Source organism: Syngnathus scovelli, chromosome 8 (genome assembly GCF_024217435.2).
Source record: "Syngnathus scovelli strain Florida chromosome 8, RoL_Ssco_1.2, whole genome shotgun sequence".
In the NCBI taxonomy this organism is placed as follows: Eukaryota; Metazoa; Chordata; class Actinopteri; order Syngnathiformes; family Syngnathidae; genus Syngnathus; species Syngnathus scovelli.
In genome coordinates this window covers 12673976-12690721 of record NC_090854.1, presented here as the reverse complement: position 1 = coordinate 12690721, position 16746 = coordinate 12673976, and the positions used below count along the sequence as shown (strand labels likewise).

Here is a 16746-nt window from a genome sequence, read left to right as displayed (position 1 = left end):
GATGTGTACACAGCTGCAACTATTAAATAAAACAATGGACAAAAATGTTTTGCTTCTTTTTTTTTTTTGCTTTAATAAACACAGCAACTGTTTTTTATGGTCTGAGTGGACCCTTTTTATTTTGTTTATCCTGTATAGTGTGAAAGGAATAGTTAAAAGTATAATCACCACAAATCAATATAAATAACAACCACCTAACCAACTACAGATGTAGTTTTTTTTTTTTGAATTCTGAGTATTTCATCCATTTATTTGAAAAATGTGACCACTTTTTAAGAATATTTTTCAAATATACCCTGAAACCTTTTATTTCCAATTATGTAAGGTTATGTTTCAAATACTGCTTCATTTTAAACTGTATTGTATAATTTGTGTCTTTAAATGAAAAGTCACACTTAAATTCAAAACAGTCAATTAATTGGTTAATGACATTTGTAGGACAATAATTTAAATTATTTTATAATAATTAATATAGGTAATTCATTGTATTTTTTTTTTAAAAAAAGGAGATTTTGTCAGCAAAATAAAGACAAAAGACAAAGTGTTTTCTTTTCCAGGCTATCCTACTCTTTATTTAATGCAAATTACAGTACCAGGGGAACTATTCCTCAGAGCACGCAGAGGGAATATTTACAGAGGCGCACATTTAGCATAACTTCACAGAACAAAAGAAAACATGAAATAAAAATGTTCAGTCACAGAGTCATTCAAGTAGTACTGTTATATGGGATTTTTTTTCAGAGTCTTTTCAACAATTGTCTTTTCTTAAACCCGGTTAGCACATTGTGCTATGTTACCATGAAACACGAGCATCTCCACTTGTTTTTTTTTTTTTTTGGCAAATTTTGTGGTGCTTTTATTGAAGTAGCTATTTAGGAGAGGGGAAGTGGTACTTGTGGAGGGCTGCAAAATGTTTGTGGCTGCAAAATTACAGCAAGCAGGAGGCAAGAGAGAGGTCGCCTGACTCGAACCCTTAGGTGCTACTGAACACTGGACTAACCTTCCCAAATATGTCAGACATACAGTAAAAGGAAAACAAGTTGTTACTATCTACGTTTTACAGGGACTACGAGGGCCTCAATTAAGGGGGGAGGAAAAAGAGAAATTTCTGTGACAAAAGTTGCAATGTTATGAGAAAATGCTAATAAATAATGAATTAAGTGGCTACAGTTGTAAGCTTATGAAAACAAAGTTGGACTATTGCGAGAATTAAGTTGTAACGATACAATAATATTGCAGGTTAACAGTTGTAATATTCCGGTGATAGCCGCAATGTTACGGAATTTTAATACGTCATAAAATAAAATAATCGTAATGTAATGTTCAAGGATGAAGTGGTAATGTTATGGGCAAAAGTATCATGTTTATAACTTGGGGTATAAGTTAGTTATAATAAGTAATAAGTTAGTTAGAACAGTTAGAATATTAGGACAATAGCTTGTACTGCTACTAAATAAAGCTGTTATCTGACGGTAAACAACAATAAATTGCAGCAATATGAGGCTAAAAGTAATAACAAAAAAGAGATAAAGGTGGATTATTACAAGAGTTAAGTTGTAATGACACAAGAAAGGCGTTTACATGTTACAAAGGGGGCGGGATCATAATTTACGAGAAGAGTGTATTGTTACAACTGAAACTGTCAATGTCATTATTGCAATGTTACAACTTTTAACTTGGAAACGGTTTTAATATTTCAAGAATCAGAATATTGCAAGGACAAAGGCGAGATGTTATTACAAAGCATGTGAGATATGAGATTTAAGGCATAATGATGCATGGAAAAAATGTTTGGAGAAAGTTTAGAATATAAAGTTGCGGTCTTCAAAACTCAAGTTAAAATGTATTTTACAAAAATAAAGTTGGGATTTTGGAAGGGCTTATGAGTACAATCATTTATTTGTTTATGAGAATTACATTTTTTGTTGTCGAATTGCAATAATTGGTCGAATAAGACCAAGTGTTAATGGTCTAAGTATTTAATTTTTCATATTTAATTTCTTAATGAAACTTGTACCGAAACCATGACATCATCAAAAGTCATCACTTTTAGCTCATGTTTCAATTTGTGATAGAATTAAATTTTCTTTCAAAATACATTTCAACTTTAATCTGGTAAAATTGCGATTTAATTCACACAAGTCGCTTCTTTGTAATTTTCTCATTTTGTATTACTTTCATTTAATACATACACAATACTGCCCTGCATTATTTCAAACAACTTTGGTCATTACTATTTAATCCTCATGTAACATTAACATTTTCTCCTGGCAACATTTCAACTTTGCTGCAATTCCATCACTTTCGATTTTTTCCCCCTGTGGCCCTGATACACCGTCATAATACTGTACTGCATTTTCATTATATGTACAGTCATTTTTTATTTTTTTTTATTTGAGGTCCTTGTGCAGACTACTGCGTTACTGCCTGCTTGTGCGCGTGTCCCAGATAAATCTATACCACCTACTCAAACAAACACTAAAAGGAAACTATCCTTACTATTAACAGTCAATCAACAATCTGTATATTACAATGAAATGTGTTTTTGTGTGCATGTGTGGGGGTGAAGGAGGAGGGGAGGGGGTTCAACAGCACCAAAGGGGAGGGGGGGGGGAAAGGGGCGAGTCACGATTACTGTAAGGGTGGCGACAAGGCGAAAGTGTATGAAAGCAAAGGCACTCCAAACTATAGTTACACTATACATGACTAGTTGTCATTACAAGATCTACTGTACTGTACAGGTCAACATCGGACATATGGCTGGATAAAGATCATCGAAAATATCCATCAACTGCTCAACATTTGCCCTGATTCTGCTGTTGGTGTGTTTATTTTCTCTTTTGCTTTTTTTAAACAGTACATGGGTCTGCATATGTACATAACACAAAAAGAAAAATGACTTTTGGTGAGGAGCATTTATATTGTATTTACAGTTCGGGCTTTTTTTTTTCCTTTCCTTTTTTGTGTGTTATCAGTTAGAAGATGCTTTGATGGGCTTTGGCAAACGCAAGTAGGAGCCAAGGTGGATGACTTAGTGGTTACAAAGGGCTCCTTGGAGAAGGGTGGGAAACCTCAGTTTGTCCAATCAGGGGTTAGTTTAGTTTTTCTTGTAGGACGCCATTTTTATATTGGTGCACGTTCATTTTAGGTTGTCCTATGAAGGGCCATTTTAGGTCAGCTGCCAAAAAGGGATCAATTTAGTTTTTCTAATGTCCCCCAAAGGCCACACTAAAATAATAAAAATAAAACCATCCGTATGATGGATCATTCGTATACATCATGAGCATTTTTGAGCTACATTTTTCATGCTAGTGAATTTGTATGTCTTATTTTTTTAAAGCATAGCAGCGTGTGCATGGAGAGGGATCCCCCACCCTGATCCACATGTCAATAAAAGATGATAAATGGAAAACGGGGGGGAGGGATGCTGGGATTTTAGCACATTTCAGCAAAACTAGGGGGGGTGGGGATTGTTTGTCATCAAACAGCAAATATTGCCGCCTCTAATGATGGATATGAACTCACCCATTAACAGACTTCTGAACCGTAGTAGTTAATATACATATATCTATATATACTTTTTATACATAAGGAAAAGTAATATATAAATTGTGTATGTAATGCAATTTTTTGTATGTATATATTATACAAGCACACAGGACCAGATAAACATGTCACATCTGACGCAAAAAAAAAAATAAAAATAAAATAATGGCCCGAGCGGGGTCGAAAAATATTTTAAAACAAAGTTGAGTAAAACGGCTTGCTAAGCGGTTTAAAAACAAGCCCTGGCTAAAGGAAAAGAAAATTCCCATCTGGATTTGCTTCTTTGCACATGCATTCGTGTGTGTGTGTGTGTGTCTGTGTGAGGGTGAGTGTTGTTTGTATGCGTGTTGTGTGTGTGTGTGTGTTTGTGTGTGCTTGCACAAGCCTCATGCCTAGACTGCACCCCAGCCAACCCCGGCAGCCCCATCCCCTAACCATTCTCAGGCCATGCATTATATAGGAGGAAAAGTATTAAGGAGAATTGGGGTGGTGAGGATGCCATTAAATGGAGCAAAGTGTAGGGGGCGGGCAGGGCTGGTTGGGCGCAGCTTCAGATTCTTATTCATTTTTTTTTTTTTTTTTTTATAATACATACAATCGTCCTGGAAAACATTAGCAGATGAGCTTTGTGTGCACAATAAAGTGTACACACCTGTTTCCCTGTGCCGCCGCCCCGCCCACTGAGAAACGGCTAACAACTGGATGGCAAAGGGGGCTCGCCTTGTGAGGGAGCTAAAAGGCAGATTTTCATTTGCGGTTGTAGCCTGTTGTGCCGGCCGGGTCAACAGTGGGGAGGCCGCGGACTGAGGGCTGAGACCGGGTGGGCGGAAGATGACGGCGTGCTCAGGAAGTGGAGTTGGAAGCCGAAGCCGAGGCGGTGGTGGTGTTGGGGACTCGCTCTGTGTTGCTGCCGTCTGTGGACACAAGGTGGCCATGTTGTCAACAATTTCAGGAAATCTTTGGACTTTGAACCACTGTCATGTTCAGCAAACAAGGCAGGCTCAAGGTTGTGCTTCTCACGCTTATTTCGTGACTCACAAGCCCCCTTTGGACACGGCTTCGCAGCAGGCCACACACCTGGACCATTACTTGGTCATACAAACATTGGGGTTTAAGAGAGTTTTGATTTTGTATATCAGAAGCAGGTTTTATTTTGTACATCAGATGCATCCACCATTAGACTCTAATCATTTGTTTCTGGTGGTTACAAAATGTTTGTGTTCCTAGTTAAGCAATGAAGCAGCTAGAGGGCAGCATGACTCTTACCTGTGGTGGCAGAGGGGTTGGTTGGGGTGGAGGCGGCAGCCTGACTGCGAGCATGGGCGGGGATGAGTATGGAGGCTAAAGACGGATTACTGGACAACTCTGAGAGAAGACAGACAAAACATATGGTATTAAAGCGGGTTATGGGTCTGAATTCTGCTTGGGTGTGATTGTTGGTGTGTCACTTTTACACTTGATGTAATGCGTCACAAACCTTGGGTGGTAAAATTGAAGAGTGAGGGTTTCTCGCGACCATTGGGCAGCTTGACGTTCTGGTCACGTAGCTCATCGAAGAAAGAGTGTGCGCAGGCCTCCAGGGGCGTGAGGCGCGCGGTGGGCGTGTATTCCAGCAGGCGCGAGCACAGGGCGATGGCCTCTGGGGGCGTACGCGGCCGGAACACCTGCACACCCATCGCACACACAGACGTCTGTACAGTGATCACACACACACAAGTCAAAAAACACAACGGCATATTTCTGTTTCATGGGCACAAACAGCATGATAAGGCAATATGAGGCGGCAATCGGGCGAGGGCAAGTGTGCTACGAGGGCTCCCTCTGGTGATGCATGACAGAATTACCGCCTGAGTAAAGATCAGTTGTATTCGATCTTTAACTTCAATACATTTGCATTTAATCATTAGGAACGGTTTGTTTTTAAACTTTTATTCAGTATAGTTAATGCAACTTTTATATGGAATGTATTTGATTTGAATCCATGTTTGGGTCATTTTAAGCAGTGTGATGTTAAAACTGCTTAAATTTGAAGTTGCTTACAATGTTTATACTTAATATATGTTATATTTAATAACACGTGCGCCTACTACACGACAGTATTTTATTTTAGTATTAATACAAATTATTATTTTTTTGCAAAGACTGTTTTCCTGACGTGTATGCATGCAATATGATAAAGACAGCTTGAGTTTCAATTCTACCTTCCAGATGTTTACGAAGCACCACCGCAGTATTCGACTTTAGTTCTCTGCCCAATTTGGGTCAAACTCAATCCCAATTTCAAAAATCACAAGAATGATCTAGTGATGAGTTTCACACAAGCCTGCCAACCAGTAAATTATCATATTCATTTTAGAAAATTGTTTGACCGCAGTAGCAAAAATGAAGCCGCCCCACATTGAGTGTAATGACAACACACATGCATGAAGTGGTATATTAGAGAATAAAAAGGGCTCCTGTACCTGTTGACTCACCTTAGTCCAAGGATGGGCCTTGATCTGGGGGAATTTAAACTCTGTATAATTTGGATTCATCTCGCGGATCTGCTCCCGGGTTGGTGTGCCGAGAACCTGGAATGAACAGATGAAAAGCTCAATCACAAAAACGGGAGTGGTGGATTGCGACTTTAACTTTTGGCAATTGCGTTCGTTACCTTAATAATTTCAACCAACTGATCCACACCACTGTCACCGGGGAAGATCGGTTGTCCTAGCAACAACTCTGCTAGCACACAGCCTGCTGACCACACATCTGAAAAGAAGGTTGAATTCAATTTTAAGGACGTGGCAATTAAAAGAGTGACGGGAGGGCTCATGCTTACCTATGCTGGAGGTGTAGTCAGTGGCCCCAAAAATGAGCTCGGGGGCTCGGTAGTAGCGAGAGCAAATGTAGGACACGTTGGGCTCTCCGCGGACAAGCTGCTTGGCACTGAACAGTTAAAAAAAAAAAAACACAACTTTGATATTCTGCTTAGTGTGAGGGTCCCAAGGTCAGGTGACCACAGCGTCCCACCTGCCAAAGTCGCAGAGTTTCAACACAGCCGTCTCGGGATCCAGGAGCAAGTTTTGAGGCTTGATGTCCCGGTGGCAGATCCCGAATGAATGGATGTAGGCCAGACTTCTGAAGAGTTGGTACATGTACAGCTGCAAACAAACGCACAACACGTTTTTAAGTATGAGAGGAGGCGGAGTTTGCGTTGACACTCGTGTCAGGGAAATATTTGATAGGTCTTGAGTAATCTTGTGAATAATGCAGTCATTTAGTGAGTTTTTCTTCTTTCTCTCTTATGCCAGGTAAAAAAAAAAAAAGAATAGTATTGAGGCAGAAAGTAATTGCTAACATGAGCTGCGGTAGTATTTAGACATGACACAGTACCTTGACATAAACCATTGGCAGAGTCTGCTTGGCTCGGCTGTAATGTCTGGCCACTCTGTAGACCGTCTCAGGAACGTAATCCAGAACCAAGTTCAGGTAGACTTCATCTTTCTGTTCGTGAGGAGCACAGATAGAAAAAAAAATTAATAATTCATGCACAAAGTATAGTTGTAAATCAGACATCACTGTAATGCGCATACATGAGTGACACTCAATTTAATGCCTCTGTCTTGCCTTTCCCTCTGTCGGGTTCATAAAATGTTTCATGCTGATGAATGAAGCTTCTTGAGTTCAGATATAAATGACTTTTTTCTCCCAATGTCAAACTGGGGCTCCATTGTGTAGGGTTTACCACCCCCGAGGGCAGGAAACACACACGCATGCGTCACAACGTCCTGTACTCCAGAAGACTCCTCAGACATTGATATCATTTCCTCCATGGAGGAGAGTGAGTTTGCGCACGTTTTTTTTTTGGAGCACGCTGACCCTGAAGGGACACAGGGGTCACACTATTATTCTGGGACGACTTCCTTTTCCCTTTGTTTCGGAATAGATCCTGGCCAGCATTTTTTTATTAGTAGGTTTTGTATACTTCAGAATTTATTGTGCTGTGAGCGTCAGGCGTCTTTCACTAAACCACACTAATAGTCACAAATATAGTAAATATTCATAAGAAAATCCCTTCTACGTCATAAATATAAAACAATAAAATTACAGATAGACCAAAATGTTTTTTTTTCCCAGGACTGATATTTTATAACATTTATTGGTAGTCGAGGAGGCTGACAAGCGATATTTGGAGCCAATATTCATTTTTTTAGTGAAAGGGAAACCAACGTTAAGAAAAGACGAAGAGGAACAGACAGCAATGATGAGCATCATTTCCCAAAGAACTTTCAGCCCTCTGGTGGCTTCAGGTGAACATTAATCTGGTGTCATCCCACTGCACCGTGTGTGAGTGTGTGTTGTCAACACCCATTGATAACATTTGCCACCACCTCCCGTGATTACCACTCAAGCTATATTTAGCCTAGCAACAGCAATGACTCACTTCCTGCCTGGTTACAAAGCCACTTCCTTGGCTGGATCCCAATAGGGTTACAGCCAGGCAGCGACATGATTGGCCCACTTTTGCTAAATAATTCAGATGCCAATTTGCTGGCGTAGCTACTCACACACCTGAACAACGGGTTCAGTTGTCAATCAAGTGTTACCACATGACGCTGTGTCAAACGGAAATATCCGGCACGTCAAGTCGACTGCATCCCAAACGCGCCACATTACATAGGCGGCGATGTAACATTGTGGGTCGAACTAAGAAAAAACAGAGGGGGTTAAATTTAACACTTGGGTTTCGTCTGGATTCACAGTGCACGATGGCAAGTGGAACAATCTTCGTTTTGTCTGGCACAATTTGAATGAGCGTCACACTAGGGGGGAAAAAAACAAGCTGCATGGAATTGGATCTCTTCGCATTGGAATCAGAACTCTTCTAAATGTGATACGCGTTGGATATATACCAAACGCACAGATCAAATATAGCCTGTTAAGGTGAGATTGACGTCGTCCAAATTCAGCAATCGCTAATCTACACACAGTCGTGCTTGCTCAAATAGCACAAATAAGCACACAATAAAATAGAGCTTTCGCTAACTCACCTTTTTGTACCATATAGTAATAAATAAAATTAATTATTAATCCAATGTCAATAAGTTTATCAAATCAATGTCACACTCAAAAGGCCATCACTAGTGAGCATATTATCAAAGCGGTGAGCGGGTCAAAGCACACCACATGGTCGGGGTTACATAAGACTGCCGAAACACGTGCTCACAAGGGTTCAGACTCATTTCCCAGGGTCCAAGTCAAACACTTTTCCAAGTACTTTCAAGATTATTCTTCAGCATCGTAACCATTGGCAGTGTACTGCAAACACAATTCTGTTAACTAACAGATAAGGGAGTCAAGTTTGCCGTACCAGGTCATGTGGTCAAACCTGGTTGGGACAGTCGCTCCTAAAATTCAAAACCAATATTTAACGCTAGTAAACATTGTAGAGACTTTGGAGGACTTGCTCTCACATAAAAACTAGTACGGTAGTCGTACTAGCAGCAGCAGTCATAGTGGCTGCTTGACACACAGTTTCACCCACCATGAACTCTTTTCCAAACTTGTCCTGTCCATCTCTTATCTCGTGCCCCCTTAAACCCACTCGATCCATTCACATTTTCGCAAACAATCCCGCTCAAAAACTTACTACTCTCAAACGGTGCTTTTAATGGGTGTGTGGCTTCATTACACCATGCATATATGCAAAATTATACACAATTAGTACAGACTGTCCTCAGTTTGTCTTACAACAAGCGAGTCTACATTTAAAAAAAAAAAGCAATGATTGTCACTACAGAATGCAGATTTCCACCAAGGCCTGTGAAAAGGTAACAAGGGTCAGAAATCGCGCTCTATGAAAGAGGAGGTTAATGACATTGGACGACAGCCCTGCTTATCCCCTCTAAGCTGCTAAGATACTGCTCAGCGTTTGCTCAGATTTATGCCTGAATCACCTTCCATCTGATTAAACGTGGTGTGGTGCTATATCAGCAGTATTGTTATTGGGATCGAAGGCAGCTCTACTTTAAGGTAAACACGCCTGAATCACCTAAGTGTCCTAAAACCTATCTGTGCTTGTCAGGTCAATGCACACATGGTGTGACCGCATGGAGGGAAGTTCTATAATTAACAGACCCCCCCCCCAGTTCTTGTTCAGTTGCCTCTAGGGGCTCACACACTGTATCCTCTTTAAAATCCCCAGCGGCCATCTTTTGGCTTGTGGAGGTACTACGTAATAAGGAAGCATTCCTAACAGCAGAGTCATGGTAAAGTTCCATACGAGTGCGTGTGTCTATATTTGTCACACGCGCTGTTTGCCAGCAAAGCCCGTGACGCCAGCTCGCCTTGTTATCTCGCCGGGGGACCACCGCCGCTCAACAGGCAAGTCGAGTCGGGCAACCGACAGGGACTTCCCTTTATGCCAAGTGCTGATGAGGGCGAAAGGCTACACAGAAGTAACAGCTGGGTTCACACACCTGCTGGGACATAGATGAACAAATTATAGTGTCACCTCTTATGGACGACTCAAACTAGGCCATTCAAACTGTGCTTCAGCCTATTTGACATCTGAAGTCCAGAACATTTGGCCAGGGTGAGTTCTCTGATGCATAATCAAGATTGATCCACTTTCTTTCCTGTGGCACACTTGAAAGAGGCGAGCCTTGGTCAGGCACGAGGGGCCATGGAAATGATTCATTTAAAAGCGATCCTTGGTTTAGGACAGCGTACAAGATTAGGTAAAGCGACACTTTTTTTGTTTGGTTGTTTTAGATTTGTAGCCAAGTAGTATAGTGACTGCAATTGACAAATTATGACTTGACTACAGCGTTAGCGTAAATTAGTAACGCATTAAAGTGGGTTGTGATTTTCTTGCATCTTCTCATTACATTGTTGCCGTGGGGGAAAAAAAAAATCCTTGCCGGTTATTTACGGTAATTGCGTAACTGAAATAAACAGAACATGGACAAAATTGAGAGTTAAAAAAAATAAAGACATCTGTTGCACACAGTTTATTGATGTCCGTCGATGTGTGCAGCGTACCCTCAAAGCATTAATGTGATTGCTCACACACGGACAGATGGATGGACGGACAGACAGACAGACTTTTGCAACTAATTCTTGCATTAAACATGTTCAGGTATGCCTGATGCAGTGACTGCTAAACACACGAGACAACTTAAAATGGTGCAATAACTCACCTTGTCTCCACTGGAATAGAAGAAGTATCGCAGTCGGACAATGTTGCAGTGGTCCAACTTCCTCATGATCTGCAGCTCACGATTCTTTAAAAAAAAAAAAAAAAAAAAAAAGACAGATACAGTTATAGTTTATTCTGCGTCAAAGAGGAGGAAACATTGCTTCCAGCTGCAAAATGTTCATCTTTTGCTTTGTTAGCTAGATGACAATAATGGCACATTATCTGACGCTGCTTGAGGCTATATCCACACGGGTCAATTTTTACCCAAGTGTGGTTTGAAAACAGATTTTTCCACATGAAAACAACACTGGCATGGGAAAAAGCCTTTTGGAATATTCAGCGAGATCCTCCCATTAAATGTTTCAAAGTCATATTTTCGTGAAAACACCTGCTACGTGCATTTTACATTACTATACAAGTTGAGCAATGAGCAGTCTTCTGCTTTTGAGAACCAGGGTAATTCCATGTGTTGCTCAAGCGGGGCTAATTTTGTACAACAGATAAAGAAAATGTTATCCTTCACTAAAACACATTATCTACTCAGGAGCGAACACAGCGTCTCGTCCCGAAAAATCTAATTAACCCTGAAGGAAAATGTCTCCTTCCTCTCCCTTTCTTGTCCACCGAAATGTGACATCAATGCATGTAGGTCACAAACTATTGTGCTCTGCAGGAAACACCCGTCTTATGGTGGTGTGTCTAGGAGTGCTGGGTGGAGGAGGAGCATGGGGGAGGGCTGTCCAGTAACTACTGGAGTCATTCAGCCTGTTCTGATGAATGAGTTACATAAAATGGGTTCAAATTAGCAAAAGGAATATAAAAGCCCCAGTAAATCCAATGTTTGGTCATTCTGTTTCATTCAAATTGGAGTTTTAGCCACTCTTTGGTTAGGCACAAAATAATCAAACCCATTAAGCTATCTTCAAAACGTCATTCTCGAGAAGGCACGCATTAGCGACAGCTAAAACATTCCCATTTTGTTCTTGTGTTATAGCCTTTGATGAATAACAAACACTACATTGATTTTCATAATCTTATTACATTCAGAGTAGACATTATTTTCTCTCATGTTACTCTCGTGAGATTATCAGCAGAAGCTAACAGCTATTGGCTTGCGTCAGCACCGACCAGTTAGGGCTCAATTTTATTGTGCCACTGCAACACTCAGACATCAACTACATTTATTATACTTGCTTTAATTTAAATAAATAAATAAATGTTAGAAGCATCAACTAGAAAAGGTTCAATTTTGAAAGTTTGTAATATGGAAAATAGAGGTATTTTATTCATAGGAATAAACCAAGCGAGCTTTTGATTAGCGCACTGCTGCTTTGGAATTTTTCGATGGAATTTGTGATACCAAAAAAATTACAGACGTATCCTTTTGCAACGTGTGTGCGCAGGAGCGAGCAAGTGCTGGTTCCATTGCGAGCATCTATTTTCCAGTAGGCTGAAATGTGATCCCTCATATGTGTGCAGAGGGGGGCCTCTCCCATAATGCATCAGTAGCACCATCTCTCATTTAACTTACTCAACACAGACTCTTGCGCAGATTCAGATGAAAAGATTTTTTTTAAAAGAACACCGAACTGTGACTCAGGCAGTTTTCATGTTTTCACAGGTACGGAATTTTACGGCGACGCCTTCCTTTAATGTGGGATTAACGTAATTTACCTTAAACCTCTTGTCTTGCAACACCTTCTTGATGGCCACCAACTCTCCAGAGTCACACAGCTTGGCCTGGTAGACGACCCCAAACGAACCGTTGCCGATGACCTTGGTGTCCGTGTAGCTGACCTCCTGTGGCCGGTCGGGGCCTTGGCCTGGAGTGGCCATCACTGTTGTTACCTTGCTGCCATCTTTATCCCCTGAGAGAGACAGACAGTCATTGGGCGGGCGTGGCACTGCAGGTGAGATAAAGTTAGAAGAAGTGAAACTCTGGAAGGACATGGTTGTTTGTGGTTATCAGCTGCGGCTCAGGTTTTCAAACTACGTGACAGCGAATCATGGGTGGTCTTAACATCTCATCCAATTTTGTTCCACGGCAACGCTAGCTAACGCACACGCCTTCATCCTTCGACTCAAACTATTGTGGAATCAATGGAGCCAAGACAGCAGTTGTACGATTCAGCCTACTTAAGTCAGGAAGGCCTTTCCAAGCCGCCTCTGCACTTCCTCAAACTGTGAGAAAAGTCTGTTGGCACGCACCCGATCGCACAGGGATTTCTCACAACTAAAAGAAGCGTGCAAGCTATCAGGATAGCGAGGGAAATGCCGTTTTTTGGGGGGTGGAAAGATAACTGGATATGGACTTGAAAATGAGAAAAAGTGGTTCATTTTGATCCCATGACTTGCAAATGGGAAGCGAGGGGGTGATGTAAAGGGGGAAAAAAATGAGATAGAAACGAAGGGCCGCAGCTTTGAAACGCTACACAAGCCAGCTCATTGTTCTTGGTCAGCTGTCTTACCCCCCCAGCAAAGGTGGGTGTGTCAACGTATGGCGCATGAGCCCTCACTCCAGGAATATAACAGCTGCAACAACCCAAGCCGACTGAGAAAATACCAAGATGTGCAAAATTGTTATATAGGCAAAATCATCCTACTTGGAAGAATTTAAATTGTCAAACTTTTTTTTTTGTTTAACAAATAATTCCCCCACCCTCCGCCCTAAGACAGCTGGGATAGGCTCCGGCACGCCCACGGCCCTCGTGAGGCTAAGCGGTTTGAAAGACGAACAAACGAACGAATGAATGAATTTTTTTGCATTTCCAAACTTTTGTACTGTATGTATTTATATATAGATATATTTTGGATCATCTATTATTCATTTCGAGAATTTGCAATTAATTTAAAATTGTCCAAATCCTCTGAATTTCAGTCTCTCAACAAAATCTACGTGTAAATGTACATTTAAAAAATATATAACAGGATATTTCTCCAGGGCTGTAGAGGTGATGACACACAGAAGTGAACAGATGTCAGATAGATAGATATGGAGTAGATATTGATTAGAAGATCAGTTATCAACCCTAAACAGCAATCATTATCTCTATGATTACGTGTGCCATCATTTTTGAAATTCTAACTGCTCAATTTTTGTCAGTCAATTATGTTTTTTTGAGTTAAAAAAAAAAGTATTGCAGAAACCCTGCTTGTTCATTAGACTTCAATTCTTGTCTGCCATGATGGCCTTTCTTGCTAATGACAAATAGCTGCACTAAGTGCATCATGCATTGACAGTTTGAATCAGATAAATCAATGTGGCCTGTGTTGCTGGATTTGCCTTCCAGCTTCAAAGGAGATGCTTGTAAAATAATTAAACAACCAAAACTGTACATTAATATTACATTTAGACGTTCTGTTAACATGAGTACTACTAAAGATGTTCTGTGTGATGTCTGCAAAGATTCTCAGTCAGCCGGGTCATGTACAGCAATCAGCAAAGTTTGGCTTCTTCACTTCTAAAGCAGGCGTCCAATGAATACCAAACTAAGAAAGCCATCGCTAAACAGAGGAGGGCATTTGAGGCATTGCAAATTGACGTCTGCAGGACGGTTGTTCGCTAACCATATCAGGCAACAACAAAAACATCTCAGATAATTGAATCTAAAGAATGCTTAAAATTTTTAAGAACGCATCAAATTCCGCTCTAAACCTCAATGCAAGATAATTCGGACAAAGTCCATCTTTACATCAACAGGATAAAAAACAACAGCTGACCATTTAACAAGACTAGACAATGTCGTGTACAGATAGCGATATCTGCCACACGGGGAATGATTAGCTCGAGCCCCCAACCTCACCCCAACATATTCATGCATTCATGTCTGGGGCTACACTCCTTCTGGTGAGCATGTCTTGGCCACCAGGGGGCAGTAAGATACTAACAGTAATAATTATTACTATATTATGAGCAATAATTACTCACAGCTAATGCTAATAATTCTTAAAGAAAAGATTCACGAATAAGTGGCTCAGTAAGCTGCAAAGGATGGGAACATTGATATAATGCCTGTCAACATGTGTTGCTGCACCATTTGGGTTTAAACATACATTGTCTGAAGGGTTATATCACAACTTTGCCGCTATTTCCGGTAGCCGTGTACAGCATACAAAGTTATATGATGTTGGGTTAAAACGCAATGTGTAATCGTATTTTATGTTTAGTTTTTCAGTAACCTCCAACTGGGAGTGGCAATGAATAAATGGGAGGTGTGAAGCTTTCCCAATCGATATTAAATAACACCTATGTAACCAAATGAATCAAAGAAAATAAATCCATTCATTTAAAAATGCATAGTGTATTGATTTTTAATATGTAATACAAACTTGAATATTTTTCTGATTTTTTATTTTGGAGCCTATCCCTGTTGACTTAAAAATAAGCGTCCGGATTTACCCTAGACTGGATATCGGCCAACTGCAGGTCACAGACAGCCACGCTCACATTCACACCCATGAACAGGTTACAGTCATCAATGAACATAGCATACATGTTTTTAGAATGTTGAAGGAAGGTTTAGTGCCTGCAGAAAACAAGAACAGGCAAACTCCACTCACTGTGGCCAAGATTCGAATACTTCCACTTGGAAATGAAAGCAGTGGGCCACCAAGTTGCCCGCAATGCTTATGACATGAGTGGTGTGTATTTTTGGATCCATGACTGAATTGGCCCATGATAAGCAAAAGGTTCCACACCCCACATATAGAATGTGATCAACCTGAATGCAGCAAGGAGGCCTGCATCTTTCCTAGACTGCCACTAACGACGCTGCAGCCGCATGACACGTTTCAAGCAAAAAGACATACTTTAGGAGAAATCTTTTGCCATGGATTCCTCCAGCCTGTGCAGTCATCTTATGGGCGCACCTTAAGCCATGACAGTTGCGTAATCGCCTGGCCCTGCCTGCTGTGTTAACACGCGCACAGCCTATGTGGCAACCCGGCTATGACTCATCCTCCAAATGGTCCATAGTACCGTAATCATCAATGTCGCCACGGAACCGAACCGAGAATTTGCATTCAACTTCCAGGGCCGAGGACCGGCCTGTCACGCTCTGAAACGAGTGAGGGAAGCACCTCATGCGGGATCCGAGCTAAGCTAATCGGCGGCTAACAGTTTGGTTCGTTGGGGGGTTACGGCTGGAAGAGGGTGGGGGGGTTCGGTTGGTTGGGTGGAGCCCACACCGACCGGGCCCGGTGCAGTGCAGGCGGTGTAGAGTAGACGACTTACTGCTGACTTTCATACTGCCGAAGGCGGACGGCTGCGGTACCGGCTTGCAGCTCTCCGCGAAGGATGTGGTCCTGGGACGACCCGACATGCTGAAGGCGCTCGATGGTGGTTCTCGGAGGACTTGCTTTAGCCACTGATGTGATCTCTGAAGCTGTTCATCCAAAAAAAAACAGGGCAGGGAACGACAGCAAATCAGTAGCTACGAATGAGTAGCTACAGAGGGGGAAAGACAGACAGGAGACCCTCGCCTAATAAACGAAGCCTTTCTGTCCAAATCTCTGCATTATCCCCTTGCTTGGAATCTTTCAGTCAAGGGGGCCCTTTAGAAAGAAACGTCTCCTACTAAAATTGTCATGAATTGGGCCTCCTTCGCGGGTGCGTTTCAAAAACAAAGTATTCGCTCCGAATCCAGGGTGAGTTTCACAAAGATGCTAAACTTAGCATGTAGGCTAAATGCGGCGTTTTGTGGCCCGTCCAGATCCTCTTCATATTCCAATGTGGAGCCTCAGTGAACCGACTGCCATGGCGGCTCCCTCGCCGTAGCCGACCGAGCCTTGCAGATCGTCCACTGGCAAGCCGTCTACTTTACCCCCAAAACGTCTAAGGCGTTCGCAAGATGCACCGCCAGACAAAATCTTAGCATAAACCGACGTTGATTCCAGGTATGACTTCCAAATAGAACACTGTTAGATAATGGAGAGCGACGATACTGGATTTCTTTTTTTATTCCTTCCCCATAGGTCTCGGGCTCGCCGTCTTTGTCACTACGCACGTTAGCTACGCC

At 41.6% G+C, this 16746-nt stretch overlaps 1 protein-coding gene across 7 annotated transcripts; it reads right to left on the bottom strand.

The window, feature by feature from the left end:
• Window positions 1–544: 544 nt before the first annotated feature.
• Window positions 545–16724, bottom strand: gsk3ba (glycogen synthase kinase 3 beta, genome duplicate a). Of its 7 annotated transcripts, none has more exons than XM_049727592.1 (11): window positions 15963–16724; window positions 12404–12633; window positions 10731–10814; window positions 6922–7032; window positions 6559–6689; window positions 6368–6474; window positions 6200–6297; window positions 6009–6116; window positions 5024–5237; window positions 4813–4911; window positions 545–4460 (listed from the first exon to the last, which is right to left on the bottom strand). In XM_049727592.1, the coding sequence occupies exons 1-11, from the start codon at window positions 16048–16050 to the stop codon at window positions 4390–4392; spliced, it is 1341 nt and encodes a 446-aa protein (XP_049583549.1). In that variant the 5' UTR covers window positions 16051–16724; the 3' UTR covers window positions 545–4389. The 7 variants fall into 7 exon arrangements, with proteins under 7 accessions (XP_049583549.1, XP_049583551.1, XP_049583550.1 ...); XM_049727594.2 differs by having other exon boundaries at window positions 5024–5210; XM_049727593.1 differs by having other exon boundaries at window positions 6021–6116.
• Window positions 16725–16746: the final 22 nt, after the last annotated feature.